This window comes from Sciurus carolinensis, chromosome 5 (genome assembly GCF_902686445.1).
Source record: "Sciurus carolinensis chromosome 5, mSciCar1.2, whole genome shotgun sequence".
In the NCBI taxonomy this organism is placed as follows: domain Eukaryota; kingdom Metazoa; phylum Chordata; class Mammalia; order Rodentia; family Sciuridae; genus Sciurus; species Sciurus carolinensis.
In genome coordinates this window covers 161,128,850-161,148,163 of record NC_062217.1, presented here as the reverse complement: position 1 = coordinate 161,148,163, position 19,314 = coordinate 161,128,850, and the positions used below count along the sequence as shown (strand labels likewise).

The 19,314-nt window shown below is 48.9% G+C and overlaps 1 protein-coding gene across 4 annotated transcripts in view; it reads right to left on the bottom strand.

The window, feature by feature from the left end:
• Positions 1-19,314, bottom strand: part of Vwa2 (von Willebrand factor A domain containing 2) — a 41,025-nt gene that overhangs the window by 14,564 nt on the left and 7,147 nt on the right. For 3 of the 4 annotated variants that reach the window (XM_047553296.1, XM_047553298.1, XM_047553297.1), the window contains exons 2-6: positions 17,001-17,062; positions 13,682-13,756; positions 12,406-12,539; positions 7,528-7,637; positions 2,078-2,272 (exon numbers count right to left, since the gene is read on the bottom strand). In XM_047553296.1, the coding sequence (XP_047409252.1) occupies positions 2,078-2,272; positions 7,528-7,637; positions 12,406-12,539; positions 13,682-13,756; positions 17,001-17,052 (566 nt within the window). In that variant the 5' untranslated portion in view covers positions 17,053-17,062. Of the gene's footprint in view, positions 1-2,077; positions 2,273-7,527; positions 7,638-12,405; positions 12,540-13,681; positions 13,757-15,343; positions 15,528-17,000; positions 17,063-19,314 lie in introns of those variants that run through there. The other variant, XM_047553299.1, reaches the window with a different exon arrangement.

Genomic DNA, 19,314 nt, shown 5'->3' with positions numbered 1-19,314 from the left:
GGTCCTTGGTCAGCTCTGCTCTCTGCACTTGCTCCTTAGGTAGGCTTTAAAACCCTCCCAAATGTCACTCTCCAAGCCTGACCTCTCCTCTGTGCTCCAGGTCCTTACAGTCAGTCACCAGCTTAGCTTCTTTCCTGAGACAGCCAGCCTGCTTCTCAACTGAACCTGGCTGAAATGGCACTCAATCTGCCTTGTCCTTCCCCCTCTTCCCCACATGCGTGAACGGTGCCACGATTTGCTCTGTTCAGGCGCAGATCCTCCGTGCACACAAATGACCGGCCACTCCACCACTCTAGCCTGACATCCCTGGGCAGGGCCACAACTTCCCCCTGCTTTGAGCACAGTTATCTCTTGTGCAAGCTGCTCCAAAGGCCTCCTTCCTAGTTCAGCTTTCCCCAATCCGTCTATTTTGTACATGACAGCCAGTGTGATCTTCTAAAAAAGTAGTTTCCCTGCTCAAAACCCTCCGCAAAGTTCCCATCCTACTCACGGCAAACTGAAGTCTCGGGCTGGAGCTGGGGCTCAGTGTCAGAGTACTTGCCTAGCATGACTGAGGCCCCGGGTTTGATCCCCAGCATTTCAAACAAACAAAAAGCCCAAAGTCTCCACCATTGTGCACAAACAAGGTCCATGATTCCGTTCATCTCATCTACCTGCTTTTTTGTGATTCTACCCTGGTTTGCTGGTCTCCAGCTCCTCCCCAGGTGCTTTGCTGTTCCTGTAACACACCAAGCGGGCCACTACCACAGGGCCTTTGTACTTGTCATCGGCTGCCTGCCTTGCCTGCTCTTTGAAAGCCTTGATGTTCTCATTCCTCAAGTTTCTGCTCAAAAATCCACTCCTGCCACCAGGCACAGTGGTACACACTGGTAATTTCAGCTACTGGGGAGGCTGAGGCAGTGAGGCAGGAGGATTGCAAATTTGAGGCCAGACTCAACAAATTGGGGAGAGCTTGTCTTAAAATAATACAGGCTGGGGATGTTGCTCAGTGGTACAGTACCCCTGGGTTCAATCCCTGGTCTCCCACTATCTCCTGCAAAAATAAAATAAAATTAAAGAATAAATCAATTCCTCCAAGAAGCCTTGAGAGAACTCCCTGCCTAGAACAGCTACCTTCTCCATTCCCCATCAGTCTTTAAACTTTTACCCTATTTTCTTTTTCTCCTTTGCATTTTATTTCCAACCGAAAATGTTTCTTATTAATTCACTTGTTTGTTATCTAGTTCTTTCCTAGAGCACCAAGAAAGTAAGGATTTTATATTGTTGTTTCTGTTTCCCAAGAACCTAGAAGAGTGTCTGGCATGAGGAAGAAAACTTTATTAATTGATACAGTAATGCACAAAAACTAATGGAGACATTTCTAAGTGCAGACGCAGGGCCCAGAGTCATGTCACTTAATACTCAACGAACAGAAGCCCAAGGACTGGGTGTCATGTCCATTTTCAGGGTTGAGAACCTTAAGGGCCTGTGCACTCTCTTCTAGGAAGGCAGACTGGCCCAGCATCTGAACAAATGTGACAGTAGAGAGGACAGCCAGCCACCGCCTCCTCTCCCCTGGCACCAGGAGCCGGCTGACTCAGGCCAGCCAGAGCTGGGTTACCTGGAACTGGAGGAGCGGTCTCTCCAGGGTGCAGCTGTGAAGGCGTGAGCTGGGGGCTCCCCGCAGCCCCAGGGCCAGCTTCCTGACTGAGAGGAGAGGCCACCAGGCAGAGAGGGCAGCAGAGACCCGCAAGGGACGGAGAGAATCTTCATGGCACTGAAGCTCCTGCCTACCTGAGGGACTGACACCCACCCAGAGGAGATGACGCCACAGATCTCCACTGCTGCCCAAATAAGCTCCAGGCGAGTTCCTGCCACATGCAACCACATGCTCAGACAACCGGGGACAATGACACTCAGCTTCCAAAGTCGGGACGCCCTGTGCGCTGGAGCCACAACCAGCCACGTGAGGAAAAGAGACCCCAGCGAGGAGCAGAGCACTCCCAGCTCTCCTGCCACCGCTATGAAGGCTCTCAGCCAGGTCGTGGTCCCCCAGCCCGCCACCCGAGGGCGGACCCAGAACCCCTGAGGCACTTACCTGGGAAACCGGACCCCCACGGCAAACACAGTGACACCGCTTTCCTTCAGCTGCTTGGCCGGCAGCGCCACGTGCCCCTGGGACTTGCCATCGGTGACGACAATGAGGAGCTGGGGCACAGAGCCATTTCTGCCCCCAGGGAACCCTCTGCCCAGAAGGTACTTCAGAGCAAGGCCTGTCTCTGTGTGTCCTCCTCTGGGGGCACCGGGAGGAAAAAAGGAAGAGGAGAAGTCACCAAGGAAGGAAGGCGAAGTGGGAGGGACAGCAGGGGGCCAAGGGCTCCTGGCCTCAGGGAACAGCCACCGACTCCTAACCAAGACTCCAAGTGACAGTGCCACTCTCAAAAGCACAGCGCTGGGCGGAGGCTGCCTTTCTCCAGGGCCTTGGGATTGACCTTGGACTCCTGTACTCCCCCGTAAGAGTGGCGTTTTGTTTTCTGCCCACCCCCAGTAAGGACCCTGGCTGCTGATTCTCATTTCTATTTGGTCTGACGCCCACCCGCCATCTCCCTTTCCCCTTCTTGAAACGGCTCAGCATCCTCTGGGGCTGGGAAAACAAATAACTTAGCTCAGGCAAACTGTGGTAAGAATCCCTAAGAGTGATAGACGGGGCTTTGCGCAAGACCCTGGGGAGTTTCTTCCCATGATCCGGGACTGGGTGGGCCCTGCCCAGGTGTGGGGTTGGGTGCCGGAAGGTCAAGCTGTCTGAGCACCTGCAGATCAGGCTACAGTGGACTAAGGCCAGGGTGCCTCTATTTGGCTAAGCTGTCAGAGTTTGTCTTACACTCACAGTCTCATCTGGGGGACTGTGAACTGGTCCTGGAACCTTGGCAGGGTTTCTGCTGAATCTTCAACCAGGAGGCTCGTATGGGTGTCCCCTTTGGAAAGAAGACTGCTGACTTTGAGAGTCAGCTGGGTAGAAAATGTAACTCACTAAAGTGGATTTTAGGCCCCTGAGTTGTCCCACTGTAGCCAAGCCTTTCAGCGGATGGTAGCATGTCCAAACATGAGCAACAATGTCACTACAGTAATTAAGAGAACACCTGCTGGGTGCCATTCAGGTGCTGTCTACAGATGAGAGAGGAACATACACATTTTATACTCAGGTGACGCTCTATGGGCACAGACGACACCTATCTTTAACTCAGCCCTTTCAGGAGCCTATGGTCACTCTCACAATGTGAAGACATAACTGACACAGAACAGGCCAGGCATTGCGTCGGGCATTGCGTGCATGTGCCTTGTCCTGCTTTAACCTAACACTAAATGCAGCCATTGCCCGTGCAAATCTGCTGCGGGCCTCTCTGCCTGGGCCTCTCTCCTGGCTGCCTCCCCTCCAAGCAGCTACTCAGGAATCCAGACTCCTTCACGTTGTGGTTCCACCTTCCTCTCAGTCCTCAAAGTCCTCTCTAGTCAGCAGAGAGATGTGGAAAGAGAAGGAAAGCTGAGTCGGGGAAGGATTTACAGAGCACACCCAGAATGGTCCCCACTTTCATCTCGGTCTGTCTTCTGCCAGCTTGTCAAGGGCCATTCTCTTTGTGGAGCTGCCTTAAGTTAATAAGTGTCCACGAGAATGGCCAACTCCTAGGACTAAGACTTCAACCTAAAAGATGTAGTGGCAGCACCATGAATTTAAAGAACACTTTTTTCAACCCCCTAGTATTTACTGTGGACCTCTAGAGGGAAGATAGTGAAATGGAAACCAAGAAGTGCAGAACCTGACCCCACCCCTCAATCAACTTCCAGTCCAGGGGAGGAGATTCCAATGCAAGCATGCAACTCTGAACCAGAGTCACGAGGAGGGGATCATTGTGGGGGGCAGTGGTCAGGAAACAGGCTTCAGAGGGGAAGGACGGTTCAAATGGGGCCTTGGCAAACCAGCTGACTTGGAAGGGGGACGGCCTTTCCCATCAGGAAAGTTCTTCCCACAAGTTCAAAACTTTAGGACCAAAAGAAAAAGCACTCGTTCTCCATGATCCCATTCTTGTGTTTCATACAGACCTGCCCTTGACCCCCTTCAGTCGGAGTCAGACTGTTTTCCTTTTCATTCACCACCTGCAGGGGAAGCCTTGGGTTAAACCCAGATTTTTTTTTTTTTTTTTTTTTTTTTTTTTTTTTTTTAAGAGGGAAAGGCACACATGAACTTGACCACATGCCTAAGGCATGGGAGTCTTCGACTCTCAGTCCAGATTTCCTGAGTGGGACTGGGTCTCCCTCTTCACAGCGACTAGCCTGTGGTTAGAGAAAAGTTAAATTCCAAGGACAAGAGCCCAGGCCACCCACTGCATGGGCCTGATGGGGCCCACCTTTCATGCTACCCACCTCCTCCTCTTCTGCACCCACTGGGCCTCTCCCACGAGAACACTGTCTGCTAGCTTCCAACCAAGGTCAGGGGAGATTCCTAATGGCTCTGACCTCTGGGAAACCAGAAGAAATCCCACTCCTTCCTCCATGAAACATTTCTATCTCCACATTTGAGTTCAGGGGCTGGTTCCAGACAGAAAGGTCTGAGGCCAGCGCACCAAGAGTTTCCTCATTTCTCTCAAATGGGACTAACGTAGGTTCCAAGTTGAAGACTCCCAGGTGGGCTACGTGTTTGCCACGCATAAGCTTTTGTTGTTTTGAAGGTGGGGTGGAATCTAGGAGTTTGTTATCAGTGTAGCCAAGTGATTAAGAACAGGGTTCATGAATCAGGGGCTGAAAGACTAGTACTGTGACCGCTTAGCCAGGTCAGCTTGGAAAAGTGACTTAACCCGATCCTCAGCTTCTCTCCTGGTTAGAGCAGGAGAGGGATGGGGCTGCTTGAGGTTGAAATGCCGTGTCCAGTCCCCCCAGGCTCTCGGGCTCCATGCGGCAATCAGCAGCCCCCTAGAAGCAGCTCATCTTCAGAGCTTAGTCCCAAATTCTAGCGTGCGTAAAAATCCCTTCGGAGATTTAACACCCTAGCTTCTCACCTCCCAGTCCCATCGAGTTCAAATTGGTAGGTGTGTCACGAGGCCCAAGAATCTACATTTCCAACCAGCTCTGCCCACTCCCAAGTGATTCAGATGCAAGCGAACCAGCCGTGGAACAGACGGAAAAATACTCCAGAAGAAAACTCACTGTAAGTACGGGGAAGCTGAATTCGGCTTTGTTTTTCCTTTTTAAATAGACAAAAATCCTAAAATCAGCCCAAATATCTCGTTTTGGGGGAATGATAAATGATTAATTACATGGTGGGAGCTGAATTCTCTGGATTATCATATAATTGTTAAAAAGGATCAACATGGGAAATAATTCAGCTTTAAGCAGAAGTACATATCGAATAATATTAAGTAAAAATGTTTTGTTATTCTAGTTATTCTAAAAGCTATGTTTAAATATTACTCAGCTAAAGAAGGCTCTGAAAGATTTCACGCTAAGGTAAAGTGGTGATCGTCACAGAGTCCTGACAAAGTTATGGAGAACTGGAAGCCACGCGGTCACAGGAAACCCAGGGTTGTGTTCTTGAGAATAGTGAAATGAGCAGAGAAGCCATGCTGGCCAACTGGCCAGGCGTTCTGACACTCGGGAACCAATGGCCAGCTGTTTTGTCTGATGTGACATCATGGTGGGGTGCCATATTGGGAGGTTTGACTGTAATAACTTCTTGCAAATAGTATTAAGGTAGTTGTCAGGGTGGTTTTTTAACCACCCCAAACATGCTTTTAGGGGCTCACGTTGGTCTGGAAAAGCAAGGGGGTCTTGGGGTTAGTAGAGCCATTTGATCAGCCCAGCATTTGAAATTCCCCAGCAGATAAAGGGCGTGGAGCTGCGGGGAGGCCATCCCTCGTCCAGCCGGGATTCTCAGATGCACAGGAGTGCGTCTTCCTTTTCCACGTCCTCAGTGACCCCACAACTGTGGCCAAAAATGAGTCACTGCCTCCCTGCCTTGTTTGGGGCCTCTTACAGTTGTGCGAAGAGACCTAAGTACTACCGTGCACATTCCCAAAAGAAGAGCTGCATTTGTTCAGATCCGTAAGAGGCGTCCCCCTCCTCCCAAGAATCTTCACCGGCACAGTCTTAGTGTGTCTCCAGGTCTTGTGTCATGAATAATACACGCAAGTTCTTAGTTATGACTCAATACAACTGAAAAGAGGCTCAACTAATTTGGGAGGGTGGGGGGAGGACAGCAAGGCAGGGCCCAATATCCTCCTCTGTAAAATAGGGAGTTGAAATAGATTCTAGATGATCTCTACTTCACGTTTTGTACCAATTCTTTGAAATTCACTTGGTCTTTCAGATGACTCATTAGACTCAAAGTCACCCAAATGGTCTTTGACTTTCATTCCTAATTTTAAACAATTAGTCATTTTTCCCCAGCAAATGCACATTATATGCAGTGTGCATATAATAGGTACGAAGTGTTTTTATGACATTATTAAGATAATTCATATATCATAAAATTCACCCTTTTAAAATACACATGTCAGTGACTTTTAGTATAGCCACAGAGTTGTTCTAGCATCTTCACAAAGTCCCAAATATTTTTCAGTCTAAAAAGAAGCCCTATACCCATGAGTAGTCATTCCTCTTTCCTTCAGCTCCTGGCAGTGATGAAATCTCCTTTCCACCTCCATATATTTGCCTGTTCTAGACATTTCATAAAAATGGAATCAAGGGCTGGTGGTGTAGCTCAGAGGTAAAAGTGCTTGTCTAGTGCATGCAAGGCCCTGCATTCTACCTGAAGCACCACAGGAAAAAAAGGAGTCATACAATGGTGACCTTTGGTTTCTAGCTCCTTTCACCTAACATGATTTCAAGATTTATCCATGATCTAGCATGAATCAGTACTTCTTTCAGTTCTATGGCTGAATAAGATTAATTGTATGGCTATACCATAGTTCGCTTATCCAAACATTAATTGCACATGAGAGATTACAAATAGTACATGTTTTTGTGGGGACATATATTTTCAATTCTCTTGAAGTCGAATTACTGGGTCATATGATAACTCTATATTTAACATTTTGAGGGACTACCAAACTGATTTCGAAATGACAGCATGACTTTAAAATCCTACCAGCAAGGTAGGAGGGTCCCAATCTGTCCACATCCTTGTCAACTCTTGTTATTATCTGTTCTATTTGAGCCTTCCCAGTAGGGGTGACATGGTACCTCATTACAGCTCCCAGTCTGAAATTCAAGGTCCCTTTCTCCATGCCACAGACAGCTACACATAATAATATTTTTTTAAACTGGCATTTAAATCACACCTGGGACATTTTTATGTAATAAGGAGGGACAACTCTGAGAAGGGAATTTTCATTCCACATTATGCCCTGCTGGGGTGACCTCACACACTATGCCCTGCTGGGGTGACAGGGCTCACGTGGCTCTCAGTGAGGCCAAGAGCAGGGCCGAACCTTCAAGGGGAGCATTTTAAGAGCAGCCGGCTTCATCCTAACCAAGGCAGTATCTGATCGTACATACTTGAAAACCATCCTCTTGATTTTGGCCTTCACTTCCTGTTGAGTTGGAAAGGCATCCAAGGGGAATTCCAGATGAGGAGTGGAACCGAACTGCAATGCTCCCACTCTGACCTGCAGCGGGAGACAGGGGCCCGAAACTGGGGTCAAATTATAAACATTCCAGAGAGAAAAAAAGGGACAAGAAAGGTCAACAGCCTTGCCTCCTGGCCACTCAATGAACACCAACCAGTGCCAGAGTTCTTGCCACTGTCCCCAAAAGAAGGTTCCAAAGACCAGCTAGAGAGTCTGGTCAAATCTGCCTGCAGCCCGCACTAGGCTTCCCGACCCACAGCCCCCAAAGGCAGCGGCACGCCCTGGCAGCGTTCGGCTGAGCTGTGAGCAGCCCGAGGCCAGAGCTTCACTCACACTCGGCAACTGTTTCCCGGGGCAGGCACTGTTGTGGACAGTCCCATAGTGCCTCAGTTAGCCACAGAGGCAAGATTGATGAATGCCCACATTACTGTTGGAGAAAAACTCTGCAGAGGACAAAGATCTGGCCGAGGCAAAGGCTCACCTGCCTATGGCTAGCAAGGATGATCCTTAGCTCTCTGGTCTTCCCTGTGGCTCCATTACACTGCTTGCTTCTCAGCAGCCAACACCTGCTGACCAACCCAGGGGTCCGTGGAAGCTACAGTCCCCATCAGGCGTGGGTCATCGCTACCACAACTATAGCCCATGTCTTCTGATGGTTAGCCAACCAGCCCTTCCGACCTGCTCCTGCCAAGCTAGACCCGAGTCAGACAGGGGGCAATCAGCCCCCAAAACTGACATGAGCAACACGGGAGCTGAAGCTAGTGAGAATACTGGTGAAGGTTCTGGGTACTAACTGAGGCCACCGGTGCCTTGAAGAACCAGAGAAGGGAAAGATCGAGTCATTCTGTGGCTTTAGTCACGAGTGCAATTGTGAATATTTATTGAAAATTAAAAATGCAAAGGGCTATTGGGAATTTATCCTAGAGCTACCCTTCCACACAGATGAAACAACATTTATAGAATCACAGAACATTTGCAATAGTGAATATCCATCAATAGGAGTTGGCTAATTAGACTGTGGTACACCCTTATGCTGGGAAGTTAAAATAAACCTGTATACAGATGTGGACAGATTTCCAAGACAAAGTGATGATAATAAGACAGGAGCCAGAACACCAAGGAGGAACGGGGGGAAACAAGGACAGGTATTCACAGTTGCTTGTGTTTGTAGGAAGCGATTCTGGAATATTCAAGAAAACTGGCAGTGCACTTAGTAAATGGAAAACAGGTGGGCAGAAGACTTTCCTCTGTACATCTTTTTATTGAAACATATGAATGAATTAGTTTTAAAAGGTAGGGGGAAAAAAAAAACTCCCTTGAGAACAACAGCTGGGTCTATTAACTCGGGTTAAAACAGGAAGGATCTGACTTCAAAACAAAACATGCAGGAAATAGCCTAAGTTAGTAGTTACGGCATTTAATTTAATTGGTGGTTTGGGAGCAAGAGAACCGCCTTTTATCTTCAGTTTACTGTACTCAGAAGCGGACCCGCCCAGATTTCTCACCACACTGCAGTCGCTCTGCCACCATTATACTATTAGAGCCAGGAAGTCAACTTCCCGCTTTTAAGTGTTGAGAGGAAGACTTCAAACACCTTAAATCCACCCCAACAACAGAGCATTCATAAAAGACCTTAACTTAAAGCTACTTGAGAAGCTCTTCCTAAAAACTAGAGAAAGCGAAACTAGGTGCCAGTCAAATTCCTTGGACAGGGAGACAAGAGGGGACACAAAAAGCCAGCAACATAAAGCAAAGTCTGAAGCCACAGATCACATGGATCCATCTTACATCCCTTCAACAGCACAGTGGTCTGTTCACGCACCCTGAAGGTCAAGGCACTCGCTCATGCAGTTAGACACCAATTCTTTTGCTCCCCAAGCCTTGCTACAAGAAAATCTTTCTCAAGTTAAGCCCAGATTTAACTCCCTACACACCCAGATTCTGTTCTCTTAAAAGAACAGAGTCAGAGCCAGATGTAGTGGTCCATGCCTATAATCCTAGTGACTCAGGAGGCTGAGGCAGGAGGATCATAAGTTTGAGGCCAGTCTCAGTAACTTAGTGAGACTCCATTTCAGAATAAAAAATTAAAAGGTCTGAGGATGTAGCTCAGTGGTAAAGTGCCCCTTGGTTCGATCCCCAGTACCACAAACAAAACAAAATGGCCATTCTGCACTCTCCTGTGAAAATGATAATCAGGGTCCTCCAAATAAGGATGTTTCCTCTCACTATCCTGGCCATCTTGGGCTCTGTGTGTTTTGCCAATATCAAACCTAAAAGAATCGCTAGAACTTCATGCCACATTCTCAGTGTGGTCCAGCAACATCGAGGTTAAGGTCCCCAAACTCAGGGTCTGGTCCTACCAGCATCGGTAGTTTTTTGTCATGCTTTTCTTATCCTCTCCCCATACCTTCCTCTCCCCACTGCCAGACTGCTGGCTGTCCCTCTGCTGTGTGAAAGTGGGGTGTGGACTGAGTGTCACCATCCTAGCCCAGAGGCTGCCCATGGGGATACAGATGGCCCAGGGAGCCAATCCTGGGCTGAGAGTCAAGAGCCCCAGTTCCTCCACACATAGCTCTCTTGAGATTGCTCTGTGACCCCAGGAAGTTGCTTTGCCTCTCTGAACCTGTTTCTTCCTCTGCAAAACATGTGCTAATAATCCGTACCACTTTCCTTGCCCAGTTTTCTGTCTTCTGGGGTCTCAAGGCCGCTCATTTCAGAACACACCACATCGATCCCAAAGTCAACAGCCTTTGATCGTTACATCACTTCTTCCAGGAGGAACTAGTGAAATTCCACAGAGAAGCATTTGAACAGAAGCACCTGCCTGGGGCAGGAGAGAGGTTCAGCAGTCCTCTGCCCGGGCTCACATCCCAGTTAGAACTTGCAGGCTGCTCGTGCCTGCATGGGATGCAGTCCGCTGTGGTGCCTGCCGATGACCGTGTGAGACTGCACACACTCCCGAAGTGACGTGCCATTCTGGATAAAATCTGGCCCTCATTAAAAGCCATGCTTGATCCTAAATCCTAGAGGTTTTACTAGGATTAACCCAGGAATGTCATCCTGGAAAATCACTTCCTTCCTCAACCTGTATGTGACCATGTAATTCAAAGAATTATGACTTCCCAGACCAAAATGCTCTTCTGAATTTTTATTTGATTTTTGGGTAGGTTCACATAGTTCAAAATCCAAAAAGTATAAAAACAAGTCTGTTGCTGGGTCTCTCTGGGGCTTGTACTCCAACAGTTCAGTTCCCACTCCCTCCCCAGCGGGAACCCCTGTCCTTAGCATCTTACAAAGCCCTCTCTCTATTCTTTATGCATATGTGAGCAAACACAGAATTTTATTCTTTCACTTTCATTTTACATAAAATGGTATTCTACATTTTTTTTCTAAGTTTGCACCCTTACTTTTTACCTTAATTTGTCCTGTGTCTTTCCATATGAGAGAGCTTCTTTGCTCTTTCGGCAGCTGCCTGGTGTTTCATCATATGAATGCACCACCGTGGATCTATCTGTCCCCGATCAGTGGACATTTGGGTTGCTAGACTCTTTTATAATTCCAAGTATCAATGAGTAACTGTACGAGCATGGCTGCAGGTGGCCACAGAGCCCCCGGTGGAATTGCGAGGTCAAAGGTTCCAAGCTTTTGTCATCGGGATGGATACCTTTGGATTGCCCCATGAGGTTGCACCAGGTGACATTCCCACCAGCAGTGTGCAGGAACACCAGTTTCTTAAAGATGTGCTCATGGGGCCGGCCGCTGATCTTGGGATTTTTCCTAATCCAGTGAGCGAAGAGCAGCATGTCAGTCAGAGATACGTTACTGCACTGAGTGAAGCTGGGCATCTTTCACATACCTACAGGCCGTCTGTGTTTTGTTTTCCCAAATTATGTTTATTGCCAATTTTTCTATTGGATTATTTTTTAAAAATGCCCTTTTTAGAAATGAGAGCCATGGCCACCACACTCTGCTGATATTTAAGACTGACTATTTGAAGCCAGGAAGAACAAGAAAAGAAAATAACTATCTGGACTAACTCTCAGGGGACCTTCCCAAGCCAACAGAGAGGGTAGGAGCTGGGCTTCATGTCAAGACTCCAGTCTGCTCAGTGTGCCCTCCTTCCCCATCGTTCTGCAAATACCAACTCTCTTCTAGTGGCAAAAATTCACATGTCCCTCTCGGCCTAAAAATGGCAAGACACTCTTTCCCCTGACCACTGAGGTTGACCAAGGGATTACCATGTCAGCTACGCCTGTCCACCTGGAGCCCTCCTGGGGATTCTGCCTGATCTACAAGGAAAGATGTCCACTTTCTTCTTTCCTGGGGTCACTAGCTTGAAGGATAACAACTCTGCTGTAGAAAAAAAATCCTGGGAAGGAGGTCAACCAAAGAAAGCAAGAGTGAAGAGAGAGAGAAGGATGCTTGACAGCCTCGACTGAGCCCTAGCCTCCGCTGTGCTGGAACCATAACTGGGATTCACCCTTTCAGTCTTCCCAGTTCCACAAACCAGTGAATTCCCTCTTCTGCTTAACCCGTTAGATACCAAATTTTCAAGTCTGTGTATATTTCCATGAAATTGACATGGGTGCCTTAAAATAGGTTGGAAATCATGATCTAGAGCTTATATACATTTTATAGTATCATTATAATATTATATCACTATATTCTTTATTATACAATTACATATTATATATCATATTACATTTTTATAGATCTGAAACAATGAGACAAAATGGGATAAGTTTGGACTTGTGTCACTTGCAACCAAAGACACCCTAATACAAAGATGGACAAGGCTTGTACTCACCCTCTCGGGGCTGATGTCCAGAGCATCACATACCGTGACGGCAAAGTGCTTGGACCTTTCAAAGCTCCCTTTCCCGACGCTGTGAGAGCCATCTAACAGAAACAGGACGTCCACCGCAGCCGAGCACCACATCACTGTGGAGGGCGGAACAGACGGGTGTAGCCGAACTAGATTTTCCATAGCACAGACTTTCATCAAGTACCTGATTGTGAACACTACGTAACCATGACAATTGAGCTTTGTGAGGAACGGCTCCTGGGCCAGCTCTTGGTCCCAGCCCTTGGTGCCACAGTCTAGACCAGGACATGGTCAGGCACCCTGATAGGTGAGGCCACGTTACTCAAGAGTTCAAGCAGCAATAGAGGCAGTGCAGGCTGTGCCTCCCCTCTATGCCAGCTCTTCTGGAGACACTACATATGTCTAATTCATTTAATTCTCATGACTACCCTGAGACAGATGACTATTTTATTTCTTTGAAAGTTTTACTGAGAACTCATTCCCACAGTACACAAAATCACCCAATTAAAGTGTACAATTCAATATATATTTCTAGTATATTCTATCATCACCAATTTTAGAGCATTTCCCATCACCTCAGAAAAAAGTCCTGCACCTTTTAGCTCTCACCCCCCAGATCCCCACCCCACAACCCTAAGGTGATTTGCTATTTTTGGTCTCATTGGTCAGATGAAGAAAGCAGAGCACAGGGTATTTCAGTAACCTTCCTAGGGTCAAAGTACCAGGAAGAGGCGGAGCCAGGATGAATCCCAGGCTGTCTGGCTCCTCCAACTTAAGCAAGAGGGTGAAGGGAACCAGAGTCAGAGAAGCACAGCAGAGATGGCGCCCCTGAGAGGGCAGTACTGGAACTGCAAGCAGAGGAGGGGTTTCACCAGAGAGGAACGGGGACATGCAGGGTCACTGGGAACATCCTGGTGTGGCTTCAGCATACGGAAGGATGCTGACAGAGTGGGAGGAGGAGAATCATGGGAGGACAGGAGGGTGGTTGGATAGATGGTGGTCAAGTGACAAAAGGCCTTGAGGCGCAGACCGAGAAGCTCAGCAACGTAGATTTACTGAGGTTATTTTTGCTGTTGTTCTTTGTCTTGTGTTTTAACCAAGGAGAGTGACTTGGTCAGGTCCCTGTTTGGGGAAAATGATTCTGGTCACAAAGTGAAAGGAAGCCAGGAATGGGGTGGAACCCAGGAGGAACATGGCTTCCTGGGGCCTGTCTCACCGAGATCTGAATGGGTGTTTGGGGTATGAAATGTGGGCTTACTTTTGCTGGCCGCTGCAATCTTCCCAATGGTCTCTCTGCTCACCTGGACTTCCTGGAGAGGGAGGGATGGTGGCACTAGGAGAGAAGACACCAGGACAGAGAGAGCCTTCATCTCCATGCATGTGACCAGGACAAAGAGGTAACATGGAGAAAACAGAACATGGGGGAGCCTATGATACCTGCATTGCACAAGGTACCACGTGAAGGGCTGGGCTTGCAGCTCGGTGGGTGAGGCCCAGGTTGAATCCCCAGCACATGCACGCAATTACCACGTGGAGAGCATTAACCAAACGTCCCTCTCCTATGAGTTATATTTGTATTTAGATTTGGGTATTTTGAAAAGAAAAGTTTAAAATACCTAAGAGGGGCTAGGGAGGGCCTATGATTCTGAAGATTCTGTTGCTGGTTAGGTGTCCTACCTTTGTCCCCCTCTGGGTACAGGTCCTTGCACTGTATCTAGGTATGTCCTTGGAAGCCCCCCAGAACACTGTCAAGAACTTCAGACAAAGCATCTTACCTCCATAAAAATTAACCTTGGATGTGAACAGAATTTATAGAAACAGATTCACAGAAAAACACAAGGAAAAATGGTCAGACAGGTGACAAAATGCTGTAATTCAAACAATTTTAAATGTGAAAACCTAAATAAAATTCTAATTTAAATATTAGGAAAAAAATTTCCAATGGTGATAATGTAAGTCAGCACAAGCCTTCTAAAAAAACAATTTGGTTAATTGGATTAAGAATCATAAAAATGCTGACACCCACTGACCCTATAGTATACTGCAACTAGAAATTGATTCAAGGGAAATAGAATTTTACATCTGGGAAAAGGTACATCGAACCCTTCCCCTTCAATGTCATTTGTGCTAGAGAAAACAAAAACCCAGAGAAGTCTATGAGCAAATGTTGACAACATTTGGTCAATACAATTAATATGAACAAGGGCTAAAAGTTTTGGGGTAGGAAGTTCATGAATAATTTTTTTATTCTTTTTGACACACAAGTAAAATAATAATCATGGTAGATGAGCAATCAGTAATAATTAAAAAAAAAAACATGGGGCTGAGGGTGCAGCTCAGTAGTAGAACTTCTGTCTAGCATGCACAGGGCACCGGTTGAATCCCCAGCCCCAAAAAATTAAATTTTAAAAATAAACTTTAAAGGCAGGGGTAACATGCCAAGGAATCCCCAGGATAACTGAATGATGAATGTCCTGAAGACACTGAGGCCACAGTGGGGGTCTCTGGAGAAGGCTGTGCCACTGCACACGTGCCCCACACAGGTGTCCCGGGCAGAAGCGTCAGGTAGCTGCTTGATGGACATCAATGTCTGTGAGTGGGCACAGAGGACACAAAGCCCAGGGGCAAGCCCAGGAGCAGGCCGAGCAGGGGCAGATGAGGCATATGAGTGAGCAGGAGGGGTGGCTGGGGAGGACGGGGGAGGCAGCGGGTGGGAGGGAGGAAGGGATCACAACGCAGGGCACTGGGCTCGGGGGCGGGCGACTGCCAGGAGAGGGATCCCAGGGCACACCAGACCAGCAGGCTGGGTTCGGCGTAGGGTGGGGCTGGAACACCAGTGACCGATGCTCCTGGTCCACCTGCTCCCTCAGCATCGCCCCCCGCCCGGCTGGTCCCGCCTTCCCAGCTCCTTTCCACTCACCGGCCTCAGTGCAAACTAAACCAGTCCGTAGTTTCCACCACACATTTGAGCAGGCTGTTCCTGCCCACTAATGTGTCCTCCCGTCTCTATTCATGGGGACTAGGTCGCTATGCGGAACCAGCAATTAACTCCACAGTTGAGAGCAGTTGGACCTGAGGTCCTGGACAGCTGTCCTGCTGCTCTGCTACCAGGGGCAGAAACAAGACAAAGTACAGGTGAAGACAGTGGATGGAATTAAAGGGGTAACGTCTTCCACAGAGGCAGGGGCAGCCCTCCAACACCGGAGGCTGCTGCCTCAATGCGCTCCGAGATCGTGTAGGGCCAGCCAAACGGGGGCCCTGCAGCCCATCCTGTCAGGGTGGCCGCTCAGGGTCCTTCGCCCAGGCTCTCAGGAAGCTCCTAGAGGCAGGTACACTTCACGCCCCTGACCTCAGAGCCTAGCCCAGCTCTCTACATGCCACACGTGGGCACCGAGGTTCCAGAAATGAGTCCAAGAATTATTGGCAAAGGGTGCAGTAACTGAGGAATCCCCAAGACCCTGCAAATAACAGAAAAATATGATTTCTTTTTAAACGACTTAGCAGGAAACTGGCCAACCATATCAGGACAGGAGGTCAGGGGAGTTCATGACCAGAGGCCACTCACTAAAGATGTCACTCAGCTAAGCGGGCCCCTCTGCACCATGTGCTCAGGGGTTAAGGCAGGTGCCAGTCTTTGGGAGAGCCCATCCTGAGCCTGGGTGACATCTAATGCTGTGAAACAATCTTGGGACTCTGAAGAGGCTCCCCTGGAAAGGGGAGCTGCCTAATGCACAGTGGCTACTGTTCCTGCTAACCAAGTCTGAGTCTCCTCATGTGCACTCCGTGACTTGGGGAACAGGTGGACTGAGCAGCCAGGCTGGAGCAACAGCCTCCTACTTCCAGCCCTTCGGATCTGCCCTGGCTCTGGAGGACAGGTGGGGGTGACAGCAGCCTATCAGAAGACATAGATACCTGTCACCAAAATACATCAGGGAGGACAGCAAAACAGAATCTCGGTTTCAAAGCCACCACGGTGGTTTTATAGAAGAGGATCCTGAGCTAGTCTTGTGTCAGGTGCTGAAGAGCAGAGGCTATGGGAGGTCTGAAAGCGGGGTCTGACCTGATCTGAGGGTCCAAGAGGAACTGTGCAGGGTATTGAAGGACAGCTAGGAGTTTGCCAGGGTGGCAACGTTTGGCTCAGGGGGTGACCAGGCTGGGGGGTAACGAGAGAGCAAGGGTGCCAGGCGGGACTGGAAGGGGTGTGGAGTGTGGGAGAGAAGGGGTACCACAGGGGAACCGAGACAAGAGGATCACAAGAACCTGTTAAGAGCAATGAAAGGTCACTTAGAAGTCTAGGCAGGGCTGGAGAAGGGTCCAGTCATGACCAGATTTGCATTGTGAAATGGCTGCTGTATGGAAAATGGCTTGGAGGAGAATGCAGGGAATCCAGCAGACTCATCAGAAGGCTACTGCAGCCGTCCAAGCACAAGATGATGGGGCTTCAACCAGGGAGGTGAACATGAAGTGGAAATGGAACTGAGACACCTCTAAAAGTTAAAACCGACAGTATCTGAAGCAAATCAGATGTCAAATGCCTTACCCCCTCCACTAAAAAAGAAAAAAAAAAAGAATCTTACCTCTGGAAAACAGGAAAATACAGATGGCTTCCAGCAAGAGGAAAGAGGGCATGTTGATGTAACTACAGAGAAAGGAAAAGAAAGGGAGCGTCAGTAATTAGTCCTGTGAGCTGTTCAAGTCACGCCATCAAGGAGGTGACAACTACTTAGCTTTTTCAGGTCACAAATAGGACCCTGGTGACCGCTCTTTGCCACCTCTAGAGTCACCTGGAGAAGACATACATTCCCTAAAGGTCACTTTACTCCAACGACTGTGACTTTACACAGCCTCTTCCTCAGAACACCAGGCCCGCCCCGCCCACGCCAGCTCCTCACAGCCTCGGGAGGGCTCTGCACGGTCAACAGTCCTGGGCTCAGCCCTGCTTGGCCGCAGTGCTTGGGTAAAATGACCTCCTCTTGGGGTCTGCATTTCTTCACCAAGAGTTAGAAGCTGACAAGTTGAAGATTGGAGCTCAATGTCCTTATTTTCTGAAACCTAGCAAGTCACCAAAGTCACTTTCCCTAGCTAAGACCATGAAGAAAGCCTGCGTTATATGTAAACAGTAATCTAGCTGAAGGAATAAAAGTATTTTTTAAAGTTTTTGTTACTTAATAATTGTCCTAGCATGGGTAAAATTCAATACCATGCCCCATCATGTCTTGAGGATGGTAGAAAGAAAGAATGCTTTTAATAAGAATCAACAGACCAAGAGGGAAGCGATTCCAGAGGGCGCACACCTGAGACTTACTTCTAACTTTAGCTGTGAGGTCATCCCGGCAGCTCCCGGGCTCCCCCAACCTGCACTACACCCAGTGAATTCTGCCCCTTGTCTGACACGCTCCACCACTTCTGGGGCATAAATGCAAGTCTCCTGGCTGCAAGAACAAAACAGCTCTCAGATTCTGCATTCGCAGGATTGGCAGGGCAGGTTAAGAGCTGCCCTACAAACTAGAGTCACCCAGGAAATGTTGCTGCTTCAGATTTACAGAAGAGCTTAAAATAACTCAAGTCATGTTCCTAAAGGTGCTATGCTGGGCCTTTCTTGGAATTGCAGGAAGTCTGGGTATGCAGTGCATGTGTGGCAGGGAGGAGTGTGATTTCAGGGGATGCGGCTCACCCTTGGGCTTCATCCCCACCCTTGGGGAGCAGAGAGGGGGGAATGACAGGTGACAGTATGATGGGAAAGGATAAAGGGGACTGAACAAGCTACACACAGGGATAGACTGAAGGTGGCTGAGAACCCAAAGGGGAGGGGACCCGGGAGGTCAAGCAGAGAGGTCTCCAGCTCCGGAACCGCTTGCTTCCCTCTAACCACGGGGTCAGGTCAACTCAGGGGAGCTGAACCACCTCTCGTGAGAACTCCGCCCACACTAAGGTGGCCCACCTGTAAATCATTACACGGCAGATAGCCGGCTCCATCGCTCAGGCAGGGGCCACACCAGCCCCGTGGTGGCAGAGAACCTGCAACGTGAACCCCGGGACCCTAGTTCTCACCCTGATGCCCTGGGGTTCCTCATTTACAAAACGAGGGGGCTGGACAGATGCTAAGTGTCTTCTGGTTTTAAAAATCCCATTCGCCCTCCACCATGGGCCTAGACTGGTAAGCCTTACTCCACGTCCATCCGGCCCCTGGGATTTCAGGACTTTACTGAAACAAATTAAATCAGCCGTCGCGACCAGCTGAGTCTTTGTTCAGAATCTCTCTGCTTCAAATGACTAAGAGGTTCCAGTCTTAACCTAAGCAGAAACTGGATATCCGACGTCACAAGAGTGAGCACTTCAGGTGCCCTCGGCTGCCATGGAAGGGACCAGAAGGATGTGGGCCTGCCGAGGGGCTCCGGTTTCCTGTCAGCTTCCAGCCCAGGGGCACGCCAGCAAGGCAACTTGGGACTTTCTCCCAAGCGCACATGTTCCCTGCTGGCCCACAGCAGAGGCAGGACGCCGGGCAGTGGGATGAGGGGCAGTGTAGGGCAGGGAGAGGGTTTCTCCGAGCCGTCCGGGCCTTAGGTTCAGGGCAATTTTCTGGCCTCACGGCTTCCAGCCTTGGGCACGTGCGGGAGACTGGGGCTCAGACCTGTGATCATTTGTAAAACGAGGATTAGCACTGCCACCTCCTCAGCTTGCCACCAGGACACAGGGGACGCGAGTGGAGGTGAACAGGCTCACTCCCTCCGCCATGATGCCATCCTAAGCGACTTCACCTTGCCCCGTCACGTGCCTCTGCCTGCCCAGCCAGATGCTGTGAGTCTCCCCAGTTACTGCTCCTTAAAACAAAGTTTTTGTTGGCAATCTGCAAACGATGCAGCATGTCACATGTCCCCTAGCAAGTGTTGG